General features: G+C 46.5%; 1 protein-coding gene across 8 annotated transcripts in view; it reads left to right on the top strand.

Annotated features, from left to right (window-relative positions):
* Nucleotides 1–16,101, top strand: part of DLG5 (discs large MAGUK scaffold protein 5) — a 1,254,082-nt gene that overhangs the window by 533,813 nt on the left and 704,168 nt on the right. For all 8 annotated transcript variants that reach the window (XM_086922111.1, XM_086922103.1, XM_086922109.1 and 5 more), the window contains 2 exons: nt 14,189–14,301; nt 14,762–14,851. In XM_086922111.1, coding sequence (XP_086778237.1) covers nt 14,189–14,301; nt 14,762–14,851 — 203 coding nt within the window. The remainder of the gene's footprint in view (nt 1–14,188; nt 14,302–14,761; nt 14,852–16,101) is intronic.

Here is a 16,101-nt window from a genome sequence, read left to right as displayed (position 1 = left end):
TGACTCAGAAAAGGGGGTGGAAAATTATAAGGCAACCACACCTTCCACCCATGTAACTTGGCACCAAAAGGAACACCCGCCTCCTTCTTCTGCTCCTGCAAAAGGGAAACAACAAATACACCCCACAGTTATGTTTCAGTCCCCAGTCTTACCTCTAATGCATATATCCATATCCAACAAATACCATCACACACACTTACCATAAGCGTGAGCAGGCTTTGCTTCAAGGAGTTGATAATTGAATAGTAAGGGTGTATTGGGCGTGGGCGAGTAATCAGTTTACAGGGTAAAAAACACACCTAAAGCAACGGTATGTGCAAAAAACCCCTGTTAGTGTGGTTCGGGAAAAGGGAAACAGGACAATTCCAAAGACGAGAGCCTCTTCCGCGTTATTGCGCTAGCAAAAAGGAAAGAGGAAACCCAGCCGGGTTCCTCTCGCGGAACGGCCCAAAACGTCACGTCCACCTAAAACGAGGTGGACGGGAAGCGCAAATGCGGCAAGGGATCGCGCTACGGCGCGAATGTTTACTGATTAACTCTGCGTCTCCAAGAAAGGAGAGCGGCGTGCACCGGCGCTCTGCCAACAGGAGCCCCTGAAAGCAGAAACAAATCCCACATGCGCTTCGTCAAAAAATGAAACAATATCGAGGGCTGGACCAAAATAAACAGGACTCTAACTAACTAATAGCTACAGGGGACCCAAAACGGGAAAAAGGGGGAGTAACAAGAAACAAGGTATAAACCCAAAAACGAGGCACCAGGACAAGGAAAAAATATCAGGATACGGGACAAGAAGGGCAAATATAGGGGGAATAGGGAATTCTCTTCTTCTTCTCACGAGCCCGTGAAAAGACAGCAACCAACAACAGGAAACTCCGGAGCCAGGATGCAGGAACCCACAGGTTAGCAATAACAAGCATAGACATAAGGGTAGGACTCCTTTTTATGCTACTGGTGTGTCATGTGATGTTATTGGACATGGTCAACGAGAGAGGACTGGGGACCTAATCCTAACAGTACCCCCCCCGACAACCCTCCCCACCGGTAGGGGTTTTCGGGGATGCTGCCTGTGGAATATTCTCACCAGCCGAGGCGCATGCACTCCTCCAGCTGGTTCCCATGTCCTATCCTCCGGGGCATACCCCTTCCAGTCTACCAGGTAATACAACCTACCCCTCCCTCCTTCTGGAATCAAGAATGGCCTGCACTTCAAACTCCTCTTCGCCATCCACTAATACGGGGGCAGGAGGAGGTAAGACCTGATCTGATGGGATGAAGGGCTTCAGCAAGGAAGTGTGGAACACTGGGTGGATTTTATAGTCCGAGGGTAATGACAACTTCATTGCCACAGGGTTGATGACCTGGACCACTGGAAAAGGGCCTACATACCGGGGCTGTAGCTTACGAGAACCCTGTAGTCTTAAATTACGGGACACCAACCATACTTGGTCACCCACTTTATACCCCGGAGCTGGGACTCTATGTCGGTCCGCCTGCACCTTCATAGCTGCCTTGGCGTCCTGTAAGCTGCACCTAGCCACCTCCCAGATGTCTCCCAACCGTTTACTGACTTCATCAATGGCTGGCACGTGCCCAGTGGGTTGGATGGCGAGGGCTCTGGGATGAAATCCCATAGAACAAAAGAAAGGTGACATGCCCATGGCCGAGTGTACACTGTTGTTGTATGCGAATTCCGCTATGGGCAAGGCCCTCACCCAATCACACGAAAGGGACGTAGTCAAGCATCTCAAAAACTGTTCCATCGTCTGGTTGGTGCGTTCTGTCTGCCCATCTGACTGGGGATGGTACGCAGATGACAAACGTATATCCATCTTGAGCACCAGACAGAGCTCCCTCCAGAAATGAGACACAAACTGCGCCCCCCTGTCTGATATGACGGCTGTGGGCAACCCATGTAACCGTACTATTGAGACCAAAAACTCCCATGCCATTTCCTTTGCTGTGGGAATGTTTCGAAGTGGCAGAAAGTGAGCCATCTTGGTAAATAAGTCTACCACCACCATTATTGCGGTAAAACCGGAAACCAAGGGAAGGTCTGTGACAAAATCCATGCTAATGGTGTGCCAAGGAGAAGGGGCACTGCCAACGGCTGCAAAAGGCCCGAGGGCTTACTGTGTGAGGGTTTATTGATGGCACATACAGGGCAAGCTGTCACATATTTATGGATATCCTGGGCTACCGCGTCCCACCAAAACCACCTCAGACACAACTCCTTGGTCTTCCCGATACCCGGGTGCGCAACTAAAGAGGATGAGTGACACCACTCCACTACCTTTTGTCTCAACTCGGGAGGAACGAACAACCTCTCCCCCTGATACAACAACCCGTCTCTGAGTACCACCTGTGGCAATTGTAACCAAGGGGCCACATCCATATTGCGCAACAGATCTTTAATAGTCGAAGCAAATTCTTCCACCGATACTACTCCCACAATCCTCCTGCTATCCAGCATAGGCCTGTTTTCCTTCCCTGCCTTTACCTCCTCTGGATCAATATGAATCCGGGACAAGGCGTCTGATTTAATCTGTTGAGCGGCAGGTCTGTAAGTGATAATAAAATCTTATTCATTGAAAAACAAGACCCATCGCATTTGTCTGGGTGTCAAGGCCCTGGCTGATCTGAAGAACTCCAGATTCTTGTGATCTGTGTAGATTGTAACTGTATGCCGGGCCCCCCACAGATAATGGCGCCATTCTTCGAAGGACAATTTTACTGCCAGTAATTCCCTCTCAGCCACCGTGTAATTACATTCGGCCGGCAGCAATGTTTTTGAAGAGTAGGCAATAGGGTGCATATCCCCCGTGCCCCCCTCTCTCTGGGACAAGACACCACCTACAGCACTTGCGGAAGCATCCGTTTCCACAAAGAAGGGAAACGCCGGATCTGGGTGAGCCAGTACTGGAGCGGTTGTAAAGGTTTCCAACAATAACCGAAAGGCATTCTGGGCCTCCGGGGACCACTCAAATGAAATCCCTTTTCTCAACAGGCGGGTCATTGGTGCCACAATGTCTGAAAAGTGGGAGATAAAGCGCCGGTAGAAATTGGCAAACCCTAAAAGTACCTGTATGTGCTTCACCGTAGTAGGCACCGGCCAGGTTAATATAGCTTGTATCTTTTTTGGGTCCATTCGTATCCCTTCAGAGGAGATGAGGAAACCCAAAAACTCCACCTCCCTAGCATCAAACTGACACTTTTCAAGCTTGGCATAAAGCCGATGTTCTCGTAGTTTCTGTAGCACTTGTTGGACATGAGCATGATGGTCAGCACTGGTCTCAGAGAAGATAAGGATGTCATCCAAATAAACTATTACTGTCTTATCCAGATGTTCGCTCAGGACCTCGTTTATAAAATACTGGAACGCCGCCGGCGCGTTACACAAGCCGAACGGCATCACACAGTATTCGAATAACCCATGTTTCGTTTTAAAAGCCGTCTTCCACTCATCACCGGGCCGCACCCTGATCAGATGATATGCTCCACGCAAGTCCAATTTAGAGAATACCGTGGCCTTGCGGAGCTGATCCAGCAACACGGGGATGAGCGGATGAGGGTACCGGTTTTTAACAGTGGCCTTGTTTAATGTCCGATAGTCCACACAGGCCCTCAGAGTGCCTTCCTTCTTTGGGATGAAAAAGATGGCTGAAGAAACAGGAGAGGACGAAGGACGGATAAAACCTAGCTCCAACATCTCATCCAGATATTCTTTGAGATGTCTTTCCTCTGGTTCTGACAGAGCATACACTCTACTACTAGGCAATGGAATCCCCTCCACTAAGTCTATCCTACAGTCAAAAGACCGATGGGGAGGCAAACTCTGAGCACGACCCTTGTCAAACACATCGGCGTATTCCAGATACTGTTTTGGAACCCCGTTCTCCTCTGTGGCCGCACAGTACAAGGGAGGGACCTTGTCACTGGCCTCGCTATAGCAATGTTTCAAACAATAATGCGAATCAAGCGTGACAAGCCGTAGTACCCAATCAATCCTGGGATTGTGTTCTTGGAGCCAAGGCACCCCCAGTACTAGGCCAAAAGAAGGCGCATCTATCAGATCGAAAATTACGCACTCAGAATGTCCATTGTCACATAACAACCGCAACGGCATAGTTTGCCTAGTAATACACCCAGACGACAACTCAGTCCCGTCTATTGCACGTACCGGCTCTGGCTGTTTCTTATACTGGCAAGGCACACCTAATTTCTCTGCTAGGGAGATGTCAATGAAATTACCAGTGGCCCCTGAGTCCAACAACACCGAAACAGGCACCCTTTTACCTTCTGCCAACAGCAACTGTGCCGAAATCACAAAATGTCTGGGCGCCATATCCACTGCTCCCAACACCTCATACTGTTCTCTTCTATGCACCGTTAGGGGTAGCCTTTCCACCTGTACATATGCCACCTTTTTACCAAAACCAGATCCAGACGGTTTAACGGGACACTCTCTTGCAAAGTGTCCTCCTTGTCCACAATAGAGGCATAAGTTCTGATCCCTCCGTCTCTTTCTTTCCTCAGGCGTAAGGGGCCCCCTGATCCCTCCTATTTCCATAGGTTCTGGCTTTGCTTCACCAGGTTGCGGTTTCACTTCAGTCTTTACAAAGTTCCCTCGCGAAACCTGAAAACGACCACGATCCCCGCGGCGCTCTGATAGCCTGTGATTCAATTTGACAACTAGATCTATAAATGCGGCGCACTCCTCAGGGGGGTCCACCACTTGTGAAACCACGTCCTTCAATTCATCAGTAAGACCCTGGTAAAACAAGGATGTCCGCTTATCGGCCGGCCAATGTGTCTCTGCAATCAGACGATTAAAAGACGCTATATATGTCAAAAGATCCTGTCGACCCTGTCGTAGTTTCAGTAATTCTGAATCACTAGCTTGCATGAAAGCATGCTTGGCAAACAATCCCCTCATCAGTTCTTTGAATGCATTGTAATCCCTCAGTACCTGATCATTCCCTTCCACTAAGGGGATGGCCCACTGGGCAGCCGTACCAGCCAGATACGAAAGAGTAAAGGCTACCTTCGCGGCATCATCAGGGAAAGCACCAGGTCGACACATAAAGTGTAACTGACACTGGTTCATAAACATCCCATACTTCCCACTGTCCCCATAAAATCTTTCAGGCGGAGCCAGGGGAACAGGAACGGGGGAGTTTACAGTGATAGCTACAGGGGTACTTCCTCCAGGGTTGCTCTGTCCCGCCCCCCCATACTGGAACGTAGCCGGCTGTATTACAGGATTTTGGGCTCTAGGCTGGGCCTGTGCCTGTGCTCTTACTGCAACCAGCTCTTGTCTCAAACCCACATTCTCCTGTCTCAATTCCTGTACTTGGGCCTGTAAGGCAGCAAGGGCACCCATTATATCAATCATGGAGGGGGCTTCAGCCCCAGCCATGGCCCCTCCTTCAACGTCCATCCAAGTTCAGGCAGTGTAATTTAACGTGGGCTTGTTATTCTGTTGGCCTCCTGCCCAACCCACACACTGCAGGAACGAGGATATGTCCAATCCACTTATCCGACTCACCAGCCACTCTCTGACAGGCACAGATGAGAAAGCTGCTGACTCAGAAAAGGGGGTGGAAAATTATAAGACAACCACACCTTCCACCCATGTAACTTGGCACCAAAAGGAACACCCGCCTCCTTCTTCTGCTCCTGCAAAAGGGAAACAACAAATACACCCCAAGTTATGTTTCAGTCCCCAGTCTTACCTCTAATGCATATATCCATATCCAACAAATACCATCACACACACTTACCATAAGCGTGAGCAGGCTTTGCTTCAAGGAGTTGATAATTGAATAGTAAGGGTGTATTGGGCGTGGGCGAGTAATCAGTTTACAGGGTAAAAAACACACCTAAAGCAACGGTATGTGCAAAAAACCCCTGTTAGTGTGGTTCGGGAAAAGGGAAACAGGACAATTCCAAAGACGAGAGCCTCTTCCGCGTTATTGCGCCAGCAAAAAGGAAAGAGGAAACCCAGCCGGGTTCCTCTCGCGGAACGGCCCAAAACGTCACGTCCACCTAAAACGAGGTGGACGGGAAGCGCAAATGCGGCAAGGGATCGCGCTACGGCGCGAATGTTTACTGATTAACTCCGCGTCTCCAAGAAAGGAGAGCGGCGTGCACCGGCGCTCTGCCAACAGGAGCCCCTGAAAGCAGAAACAAATCCCACATGCGCTTCGTCAAAAAATGAAACAATATCGAGGGCTGGACCAAAATAAACAGGACTCTAACTAACTAATAGCTACAGGGGACCCAAAACGGGAAAAAGGGGGAGTAACAAGAAACAAGTTATAAACCCAAAAACGAGGCACCAGGACAAGGAAAAAATATCAGGATACGGGACAAGAAGGGCAAATATAGGGGGAATAGGGAATTCTCTTCTTCTTCTCACGAGCCCGTGAAAAGACAGCAACCAACAACAGGAAACTCTGGAGCCAGGATGCAGGAACCCACAGGTTAGCAATAACAAGCATAGACATAAGGGTAGGACTCCTTTTTATGCTACTGGTGTGTCATGTGATGTTATTGGACATGGTCAACGAGAGAGGACTGGGGACCTAATCCTAACACCGACGCGCAGGGGTACTGCTACTCAAAAGTTTCCGGATGCAGTCTGAGGCCTGGGGATATTCTAAGGTATGGAATCTAATACTAACTACTGTTTCTTCCAGATATATCGTTACTGAAGGTAAGTAACTTGTTCTTCAAGTCTTTGATATTCCATACTTATGACAATTATATATTATCGGCGTTTTTTCATTATTTAATATATGTGTAATTTATGACATGATAATTTGTCAAACCTATGTGCACTTACTGTAGCAGTTTTTTTTAGGTCTCGGCTAGTAACGCGCTAAAAATCGCGTTCTCGCCAGAGAACTATTGTCGGCGTCTCAGCAGTCTGAGAACACCGAAGTGAGACAAGACCTGGCTGCGCGCAGCGTTTCCCCATAGGATAACGATGTGTGCGCGACCAGGTCTTGTCTGTACATCATTGCATGGCAGTCCGGATCGCGTCGCGCGCCTCTCTGGAATGCAGGGGGAGTCAGCAGAGAGGCGCGCGTCGGAATCTACTGCCTTTCCCCGCCCCCTGCCGCCAGAGACAACCGGCCCAAAACCCGCGTGAGTCCCCGTACGGTCTGTACGCCCGGACCGCACTAGCGCTTTTTGCCACTTGGGTCCGCGCCACACCTGGAGCCTTACCGTGTGCCTGTACCGGCCGTTCTGTGCCGCCCGACCACCCCACAGCGTCATCCGAGAGGATCAGCTCCGACACCGCACCATCTGAGTGCCCCAAAGCAGCGTGAGCCCCGGACCATCCGCCTCGCCTCCCAGAGCCCCGCTCCTCCGCCTTGATCTCTGAGGTCGGTACGAGCCGTGCCCAGCAGGGAAGCCGCGAACCCGTCCCCGGCCGCCTTCACCGGTCCACAACGTTGGAATCACCGATGTAGTTGTACTGCATGCATTAAAACGCAGCTTTACTTTTTAGTATGTGCTTTAAATGCATAAAAGCGCTGCTTTTATTTTCAGTATGCGCTTTTAGAAAATGGTTACTGCTTTTATTAAAATTCAGACTAATTAGAGGCAGACAATGTAGGTGCGTACAACTGGCGTCACATTCTTAGTTTGTTCTTTACAGTTAGCACCTTAGAAACAGCAAATCAGTTAGGCTAACACCTTGTTATCGTGGGTTATCTTTTGTGCTCAATTTATTTGTTGCTTTTTTCAAAGCTACAAAAGGAGTGTTTTCTGTTTTTGTTGCTGACGCCATCTTATAATACTTCGTCTTCGTTGTTCACCACTTTAGGTTGTACATTTAAAATAAGTAGAGGCAGAGAATGTGGGCGCATACAACTGGCGCCACATTTCCCATTTGTTCCCTTCCTGCTAGCACCTCAGAAGCAGCAATTGAGTTAGCTTGGCGCCTATTGGTACAAAATAGGAGTTTCTGTTGCTGATGCCATCTTAAAACACTTTGTCGTCTTTGTAGTAAATGATTTCCTGTGCAGTCTGCAGTCTTCGGGTCAAGTTCCCGCTGTATTAAAGCGTGGCTTCCAGGAGTCTAAGCGGCAGCCCCCAATGATAAAAGCATCCTTTATTGGACCCATGGATGACTTCTACTTAAACTAGCATGGCTCTTCCCCAGAAAAACAGTAGATTTGCTTTCATAACCCCACCTTGCCTCTCTTTCCTAGCACGCCATTAATTCTTCTGACTCCAACCCCCTGGGGGTTTTCACAGTGCCCAAGAGCGGTCGACAGCGAACTGTGCGCTATACAAACACTGATCTTATATAAATGACCTGAAACAAAACTTTGGCTGCCTCCGTTGAACCCTAAAAGTGTACTCCGATTGTGTAAAAGAATATCTGAGGCTACACTTTACCATTTTAAAAATTGTAAGAAAGATTTAGCCGCGCCAAGGCTGCTTCCCAGCCGTCTGCTAGCACCAGCCCCCGCGGGAATCTGCATCACAAAGCCGCTGTGTGGGCGCGCGAACCGGGTGGCACTGAACCCCAATGCGCCCCCTCCCACGCCATCCTGGTTCTCAACACCTCGCTCGTTAGGCGAGCAGCAGGGAGGGAGCCACCCACGCGAAAATCAAAGAGCGCAGGGACTGGAAAAAAATATGACAGCACCCCTGCTCTCTGCACCCCACCCACCAGTGCCCCTCCCCTCCAGGGAAGGCAGCCTTCCACGCCTGGGAACTGGAATATAGCTCGGTGGGTAGAGCGCTAATCGAGGAGAGCGGGGTGCCACTGCACGTCAATAGTTTTATTATGTGCAGAGAAAACTGTGGATTTTAACCTACCCAAATCGATAGAATTAAATATGTCCCAAAATAATGATGCCTATTACACAGGTGCCTACAGATGAAAAAAATGTGCAGGCTATCACGATGCAATAATTCACAATATATAATGTCCATTGAGCTTGGCAAAGTCGTATATTAAATAAAGTACTCCTTGATGTCAATGAGGTGTAGTCAGGGGTAGTGGCTGCAAACCCTGTATAGACCACCGGTGCGATAGCAACAGGCAGGGTTTTAAGCCCTATTTACTGTTGTCTGTTGCCACACTTGGACAATTTCCTAGTTGCCACATCTATTTTCTTTATTGTTGTAAAAATGTATTTCTCTTGTGATGTTTTGTTATTGCTCTAGTGGATTTCGAAGGAGTCAAAAGTTTGAAATAAACGTGCCTTGTTCCTTCCAGTTGTCACACACTGACAATTCACTAGTTGCAACACTTTGACAACCCCTCCCTCCTACTTTATCAGAAACAAGTAGGAGTCAGAGCTAAGAGAAGGGCAGTGTGCCAACAGTGTGATGTTATGAGGCATGAAGTCACTTCCGGTATTCGTGCCATTTTGGTGAATTCCATAGGTCCCCTTCCTGCTTTGGCCATCATAACGGACCTTTAAAGCGGTCAGACAACAATGAGTTGAGACATAAATGTCATCAAAAGTAAACAGTAAATTGAAGCTGCGAACACGGACGGGACAGCAGGGGCAAAAGTTGTACACACAGGGTGCACTCGGCAATCTTCTTGCGCTACTTGCAATGTTCCAGTGTATTTTCGGCAGTAAATGTTTGTCTACTGGGTTTCCATTGTATCTATTGTCCATTCTGAAGTTTGTGGTTCACCGTCCTCACAGTAAACCAAATGCTAGGTGAGTGGGCGGACACCATCTTATGTTTAACACATAGTTAACAAAGTAACCCCGTTCTACAGACATGCGAAAGCAAACATTCCAGACCGCCTGGCTGGGCTGAAGAATGTCGGAGGGGGGGGGGGGGCGGGCGGGCGGGGGAGAGGTGCGCTCGACCCAATCCCAAGGCGCGCGTCTCATTGTAAATGTTTTTTTATGTCCTTTGCTCTTTCGGTCTCCGGCAGGCCCCCTCACCCAATGTTTTCTGGGGACCTACTGAGGGAAGGGGTGGGATGTGTCAGCCTTCCTGCACCCAGCACACTACTCGCACTAACTATCACACTTTCACAGTCTCTCCCTCTCTCACACTCTCACTCACACTCTCTCACTGACACTCTCACTCACTCACTCACACTAACTCTCACTCTCACTGACTCACTCACACTAACTCTCTCACACTGACTCTCACTCACACTGACTCTCACTCACACTGATTCTCTCACTCTCCCACTCACTGTCACTACCAGACTCTCACTGGCTGACTCTCCCACTCACTAACTCAATTCAATTTCAATTCAAATAACTTTATTCGATTCCATAAAGGAGTCATAAAAGTATACACTAATATAAAATACATAATTTGTCATAAAACCACAATACATATTTGCATATTTAAAATTTACAATACATTAGAAATAACCTTAATCATATATATGGAAAGGACATAAAGTGCAAAGTTGATTTATCAACAGGGCAACAGAAGAAACATTTATGGATAGTTTACTTTGGGTAGAAGTCGTGTAAATCCCAGACGGATATAGGGCCGTTTCCTTTTTGGGGTGGGTAGGATCGTAGAAGGGGGACAATGTTCCTATTTCTAAATTTTACTAGGACCAGATCCCCACTAATATCTTTAGTTAGAGACCCTAGCCAGCCTACCCTTCTAACATTCATGATACCTCCGTCATGATCATGTGCGAGTGGTCTGTTTTTGGAAAGCCAGAATATGACCTTATTTAAAAGTTCCTGACGGCTTTCAAATTTCCCACGGCAGGGTGCCGGTATTCCTGATAAAACAAGAACAAATGGGGCGGCTTCAGGTGGCAAGTGTATAGATGCTACGCTACTTGGACTTGGATCCTCTCTGGTAGCAATATGCCTATTAAAACCAGGTTTAGGAGTGGCTTTGGGTATAGCAGGTTTTTTAAGAAGCTGTGGAGAAGTTTGGGAGTATTTACTTAGATTAGTAGGCAAGGGAACTTTTGTGGTAGTGGATAAATCAGAGCCATTGGGTATTGCCTTCTTAAGGGTGGATGGAGAATTAATTGTAGTATTTATCTCTTTTGTTATGGAGATAGCCGGAAGGGGTCTTCCCCCGTTAGATGGGTCATTATTAGGTGGTTTGAGATTGGCTAAAATAATTCTCTCAATGCCCGTTACTCTATCACCCAGGGCGTTGATTTTTCCTATCAATGGTGATACGACAGAATTAAATAATAACTATCTGAGACAGTAAAAGTGCTTGGTCTACATAAGTCCTGCTCTCTGCCGTAATTAAGGGGGGGTTGGTGACTGGCGATATAGGACTATCGCACGATTTTGGTGTGTTTAGATGATTCCCACTTTTAATAATCTTGTCATGCTTCCTTTTGTCATTAGGGCCCTGAAACAAGGCAACACCTTGGGTATTATCTATTAAAGACGGTATGAGTAAATCACATGGTTTCCTAATTGGGGAAGAAATGCTAATGCCTTTTACATGGAATGGGGATGCCACTGGGGCATACTTAGTGCCGCATAAAGAATTCATTTCCTCCCAAAAAGATAAATTCTCTGAGCTAACAGGGTTCAACGGGGGAGATTGCCTGGTATCTATCAATTGTCGCGACTCGTTCACATCTTCACGAAGAGTGGGCAATGATCGATTGGTCACAGTAAAGTTCAGGGTCCCCTGGCCTGGGTCAAGTATTTGAGAAGATTTCTTATTGATCCCCTTACGTGACATAGTGCAACCTGGTAATATAATAACGATAGGATCGCTTTCAGGAAAAGAGATACAGTGACCAGGAAGTAATATGGGTATAGTTCAAACGATGTACTTCCTCTGGTTGCGGTGCCAAGGGGGGTGGCCCGTCCCGTCCTTCTCGGTCCTATGAGGGCCTTAGAGGGCCCGCCCTTTGCCCGGGCTTCGCCCCGGGCTATGTCCCGCGCGCGTCCCGCGTCGCGGGATTAGAGGTGAGATTTAAACCTTACAGGCGGGGGGGCGGGAACGTCGAGGGAAGAGGCAGCCGCTGGGGAGCAGAGAGCCTGCTGGTCCTCGCAGTCCCTCGGCGTCTGGTGCAGTCAATGTCCTTTTCCCCTCAGCACACCCCTCGCAACCCTCACAGAGTCTCTTGCGCTAGCAAAGCGCTGGAAAAGAGCTGGAATCCCCCGTCGTCCTTCCCTGGAAACAGCAGACTGAGAGTGGCACCCGCGGAGCGGGGGCCGCGATAAGTATTAATAATGTCCAGGCGGGGGGGCGGGAACGCCGAGGGAAGAGGCAGCAGCTGGGGAGCAGAGAGCCTGCTGGTCCTCGCAGTCCCTCGGCGTCTGGTGCAATCAATGTCCTTTTCCCCTCAGCACACCCCTCGCAGCCCTCACAGAGTCTCTTGCGCTGGAAAAGAGCTGGAATCCCCCGTCGTCCTTCCCTGGAAACAGCAGACTGAGAGTGGCACTCACTAACTCACTCACTCACTGTCCAGACTCTCACTGACCGACTCACCCACTCTCTCTCACTCACTAACTGACTCTCTCACTCACTCCCTCACTCACTCTCAACACATATTGCAGTACAAATGCAATAGGTGTCACATTTGCGAAAGTTATAACTATTGGCATTGTTATACACAATGCCAATAACTCAAACTTTAATGCTGCGAAACCTATTGCATTGTAAATGCTTGGTTATTGCTTTGATTCCTATTGAGTGCTATTATGATACCGAGAGATTCCGCCCATTAAAGTACCTTACAGGCAGGATAGGTTTCATGTACCTCATTGTGCTATTTTCCCCTGATTGGCCTGCCTGTTAATCTGTACCTCAGGGGCCCTCTCTCTTTCACATTTACTGAATGTATAGTCTTCATGAAGAGCTCAGCAACACTTATGATCTACGCCTCTTTAGAAGATGCTGAAAATGTGTTTTAATATCATCGCTATCCCGTTCTAAAGGCCTGGCTCCCTCCTATCTATATAAATGATCCTAACTTGACGAGATTGAAAGATGATTATCTGCAAGGCTATTAGTCTGCTTTTGAAGATAAGTTTCCAAGCACTTTTGCGTACTTAAACCTCCTAAACCGCTTTACACTTCTTTAACATGTCTAATTGCATGTTCCACAATGAAATAGAATCATTTTTTTGTAAGCCTAGCCACACTTGCCTAGAATGAGGTCATGGACAACTGTGGCTGTACTATAGGTGCATGATGTTAAAGGCTATACAGAATGTTTCATTATAAAATGATTTATCGAACAAATATTTAAACAGAATGAAAACACCTTAAACTGCAAAACATGGCATGATACATTTATAAGCACTGTTTAAGCAAATTCGACTAATATATGCTTCTTTAACTTTGGTGGTAATTAGAAAGCTTGCTAATAGGTTGGCAGATGGGTTACAAGTATTGATCTTAGATGCTTGTGCACTGTGAGTTATAAGGATGTTTTGTTGAACATGATATGAATGAGGGTGGTCCACTCTGAACATCCAATCTTTGTAGGAAGCTGGTTCTTTATAAAGTTTACGAAAATGAGTACAGAGGCTTGCTTTTACAATCCCATGGTACTCTATTTGTGGTAGTGTGGCCGAGCAACTTTAGGCTTATCATAGAGGAGTGTTAGGCATTTGTTGAACACACAGAGACAATAAATGAGACACCCACTCAAGGAGAAAATCCAACACCAGGGTTGAAAAACAACATAGATTTTTATATTAATTTAGACACCAAGATCTTCGATATTAGGTAAGTAGCGATTTTCAGAAATGCAGAGAATACAGCTGTCCGATTTGAGTCATGAGACTGGAAGGCGGTAATGTTATCTTATGGGAGAAACATACACTGCATAGGGTGTTTGCAATCGAGTTACAGGGTTGTTCTTCTGGACTTAAGGTAAGTAGTGGCCAAGGTCCTTAGAACCACCAGCATTTTCGGTTTACTGGCCCTGGTGTGTCCAGGTGCAGGGATGCTGTTCGCAAGAGTAGTCTCTAACGCTACTGCTAAAGTTAATGGGAAAACCAGCAGGGACCCAGTGCACATAAGTCGAAAAAACATCAGTACAAGTAGCAAAAAGTGGGGGTGACCATGCCAAATAGGGGCACTTTCCTACAATCTTCAACTAGAGATTGAAAAAATTGTTATAATGCAGTTAAAACAGTGCATGTTTTATCTGCCTCGATTTGGTATATTGTTAGAAATAAAGTAGGGTTTTATTTTGTCTAATTTGGATGTCCTGTTTTTTATTTAGTGTTCAGCATCAAGGCCGGCTTAGTTTGGATCTCAGCCATAAAGATTTCTCAGAACCCCCAAGGACAAGAGCATCACATAATTCAAATTCGCTACCGTCCAGTGCCCGCCTCGGTAATTTTGTTTTAAAGCTTATTTGCTTTGTATTGTCCATGTTTATGAATGATTGTCTTCCCTCATTCATTAATAAAAGTTTTACCTGATTTTCGAACTCTTCTTTCCTTTTGAAATGCATCTGCCACCTCTTGGTGCTTTACTAATCCCACTTACCTCAATTTCTAATTTTCTACATTTCCCATTTTGACTCTGATGTTTTTGTACTAAGTGGATGTTTAGCACTGGAGGAGAAAGCTTTTATACCATGTTCTAGAACGTTATTGAAGACGGTGTTGCTGTTACTTCTGCTGTGAATGTTTTTTTTTTATAGATGAGGCCACCTACTTATTAGCCATCTCAGCTTCTGCAGCATACTGTACATTTGCCTGAGTTTTCTTTTGACACCCTGTTTTTTAGATTTCATGCGTCTTTCGATAATTTCTATTAAAATATTTTTCCATGTCATGTTTTTAAATAGGTTCTTCAAGCAACTTGCAGTACAGGACAGAACGGATCAAAATTCCACTAACGCCACGTTACCAGAGATCTGCCATTGGCTCGGACAGAGGTAACATTTTGCCTTTGTTTATCAGTTCCAATTTCAGGACAGGTTGGATCAGCTTGAATGTAATCTAAAGTATTAGCTGCAATCTTCTGGTTATAATAAGATCGTTTAAAGGCAAGCAGGAAGAGTTCTTTTTTTCAGCCCTTCTGGAACTGCTTGTTGCTGCAATGAGTTCAGGGTGGTAGTCAATGTATTCTACATTCTAGGACTCTGAAGATTCAGAGTCCTGCCAGTGTGTTTGATTTGATTTAGTAGTCCGTGGGTAACTATATTTGCAGAAATAAAGGTCAGAGTTCTGTTTGGTTTGTACCTAGGAGTGAGACTGTGTAGGTATCTTGAACTTTTGACCCATTAGTCATGATGTACTACAAATAATACTTCATACTGTATCCTAGTGTCTACTGGGACCAAGTGAATTGTCTTCATTGCTAACCTATCAGTTTAAAACTCTTCAGATTCAGGCAGAGTCTGATTACCTTGGTTTAGAGTCTTTGCAACCTTGCAGGTAGCCTTTTTGGCAGTTCAGTGCAAAAGATTTTGCAGTATTCCAGTCAAACTCTCACCAAAGCGCTTCTCAGTTCCATCCTGTCGGCCCTGATGTAGAAGTGGAATGGTTTCTCTGGAAAGTGGGATTTGTAGGTGTATTGCCTTGACCACTTTGCTCACATGGAGAGTGATAATAAGTTCAGCATCCAAAAATTAACTCCCAGATGTCCTTTTTCAGTCCTTGCTGCTGATGCATTTAGACTAGAAGGCCATTTAAAATGCAAAGCTGTTCTTTCTGTTGCCCCTTCCCCATTATATGAACTGTCCTGGATCCGTCTGTTTACATATGGGAAACTCTCCTTTATCCAGTGTTGCATCTGGTTCAGGCATGATGCAATGTTCACCTTCTTTGGTGATACATTGCCTAGTTGGAAACGGATTTGAGTATTGTTAGTGTGCATTTGAAGGTTTCCTTCATATTTATTTTATTTATTTAATTTCTTGTATAGCGCAAGAATCGACCCCATGCGGGGTATCTCCGCGCTTTTGCTCGCAGTGTGGTATGGCGGGTGTTACCAAAGGTTGGAGTTGTCAACTGATAGTTAGTTAATTATTCTTCCAGGAACAGGCAGGTTTTTAGTTTTTTTCTGAAGGAGGAGTGGTTGGAGGTTTGTCTGATGCAGGGGGGTAGGTTGTTCCATAGGTTAGGCCCTACCAGAGAAAAGGCTCTGCCACCTTGTCTGTTTTTTTTTACCAGTGGAGCTTTT

Source organism: Lissotriton vulgaris, chromosome 5 (genome assembly GCF_964263255.1).
Source record: "Lissotriton vulgaris chromosome 5, aLisVul1.2, whole genome shotgun sequence".
Taxonomy (NCBI): Eukaryota; Metazoa; Chordata; class Amphibia; order Caudata; family Salamandridae; genus Lissotriton; species Lissotriton vulgaris.
Note: the sequence above shows the minus strand (reverse complement) of the source record. Positions and strands in the feature narration are given on the sequence as shown.